The sequence below is a fragment of the Drosophila miranda genome, assembly GCF_003369915.1.
Source record: "Drosophila miranda strain MSH22 chromosome Y unlocalized genomic scaffold, D.miranda_PacBio2.1 Contig_Y2_pilon, whole genome shotgun sequence".
NCBI classification, from domain to species: Eukaryota; Metazoa; Arthropoda; class Insecta; order Diptera; family Drosophilidae; genus Drosophila; species Drosophila miranda.
In genome coordinates, this window is record NW_022881614.1 from 37,117,688 (window position 1) to 37,118,940 (window position 1,253).

Genomic DNA, 1,253 nt, shown 5'->3' on the forward strand with positions numbered 1-1,253 from the left:
ACCACACTAGGGAGATCATTCACACTCCATCGATGGGGAGAAGGCAGCGGGAAGCCAGGTGTTCAAGCCGCCAAAAGATATACATCTGTTTCTGCCATCCATTTGTGTCCTACCTATCAAATACTAAGCTTTGGCCCTAGATAGACATTACTTTGAATGCCATTTCAAGTAATTGTATATCACTCGCAGAACATGCACTACCCAGAGTGGGAGTGGGACAAGTGCCAGTAGACTTAATGATTCATTAAGTCATTCAAGTCATTCTCCGGCAGTGGCAACAACAGCAACAGTGTATCTCAACCGAAAAAGAGACCACCTTATCGGAAATGCCACTGGAAACGTGGAGATTGTGGCTACCGTTGCTTCTGCTCCTCCGTCACCTGGCTGCCGAATGTGAATAGAGAGTTCCTTGAGTGGCTGCATTAGCCCTGACTCCCCGTTCGAATTTCAGCGCCCCAGTGCTTCCACTTCACGTGGGTGGGCGCCTACGAGAATCACTCGAATATCCACACAGAGACCTGCGAGGCGAGGGTCGGCGACTTCAACGATATACCCTGCGTAATGCCGCTGGTCGTGACAGGTGAGTACTGAACCACTGGCCGTGACGGGAAATCAATATCTCTGAGTCGCGGGAATCTCCCCAGCCAACGACACGGTGCCGGACGTGAAGGCCCTGTGGCACAATATGACCGAGGATCGCGAGAACATCCTTTGCCAAATTTCGCCGGGCTTCTCGTGTGTCAAGTACTCCTACATATTCAAAGGCGGAAGTGAGTATGCCTCCTCCAAGTTCAGGGATAGCCTCCATTACTCCATTACTCCCCCTCCTCCGCTCCCTCTTTGCAGTCCAGAACATCACGTACATGTGCGCCAGGGTAAACAGCAGCAATGGCTGCTATCGACAGACCCATCCCACTGGCATGCAGGTCGAGGCCTGTGTGTGCACCTCCCGAGTCGGTCTGATACCCTGTAATGGCTAACCCTCTTCCAGCACTCAAACGATGCATGTAATGGGCCTGGCCCTCTGTTTGCTCAATGTTTATCAACTGCTGAATAAATATCGAATAGTTTGACACGCTCTCCTCTGCTCCCCCCCCCACCTTCGTGTGTAATGTGACATTTCCGGGCTTTTTGATTTTGATAAGTTTCATGAAATTTATGGGCATTCATTATGGGCCGTTTTTAATGGCCATTTTTTGAGGCCAACCGCTGTGGCCCAATGAAGTGCCATCATTTATTTGCCCGCCCATTAA

General features: G+C 50.5%; 1 protein-coding gene across 1 annotated transcript; it reads left to right on the forward strand.

Annotated features, from left to right (window-relative positions):
* Positions 1-311: 311 nt before the first annotated feature.
* On the forward strand, positions 312-980 carry LOC117192235. The gene is made up of 4 exons (XM_033396899.1): positions 312-393; positions 452-580; positions 645-770; positions 847-980. The coding sequence occupies exons 1-4, from the start codon at positions 327-329 to the stop codon at positions 978-980; spliced, it is 456 nt and encodes a 151-aa protein (XP_033252790.1). The 5' UTR covers positions 312-326.
* The last annotated feature ends 273 nt before the right edge of the window (positions 981-1,253 follow it).

Bases quoted from the DNA above. Each gene is read 5' to 3' on its own strand.
- LOC117192235 (XM_033396899.1), top strand. From the start codon at position 327: ATGCCACTGGAAACGTGGAGATTGTGGCTACCGTTGCTTCTGCTCCTC. The intron at 394-451 runs GTGAATAGAGAG...TTCGAATTTCAG, and splicing joins CCGTCACCTGGCTGCCGAAT to CGCCCCAGTGCTTCCACTTC. The intron at 581-644 runs GTGAGTACTGAA...GAATCTCCCCAG, and splicing joins AATGCCGCTGGTCGTGACAG to CCAACGACACGGTGCCGGAC.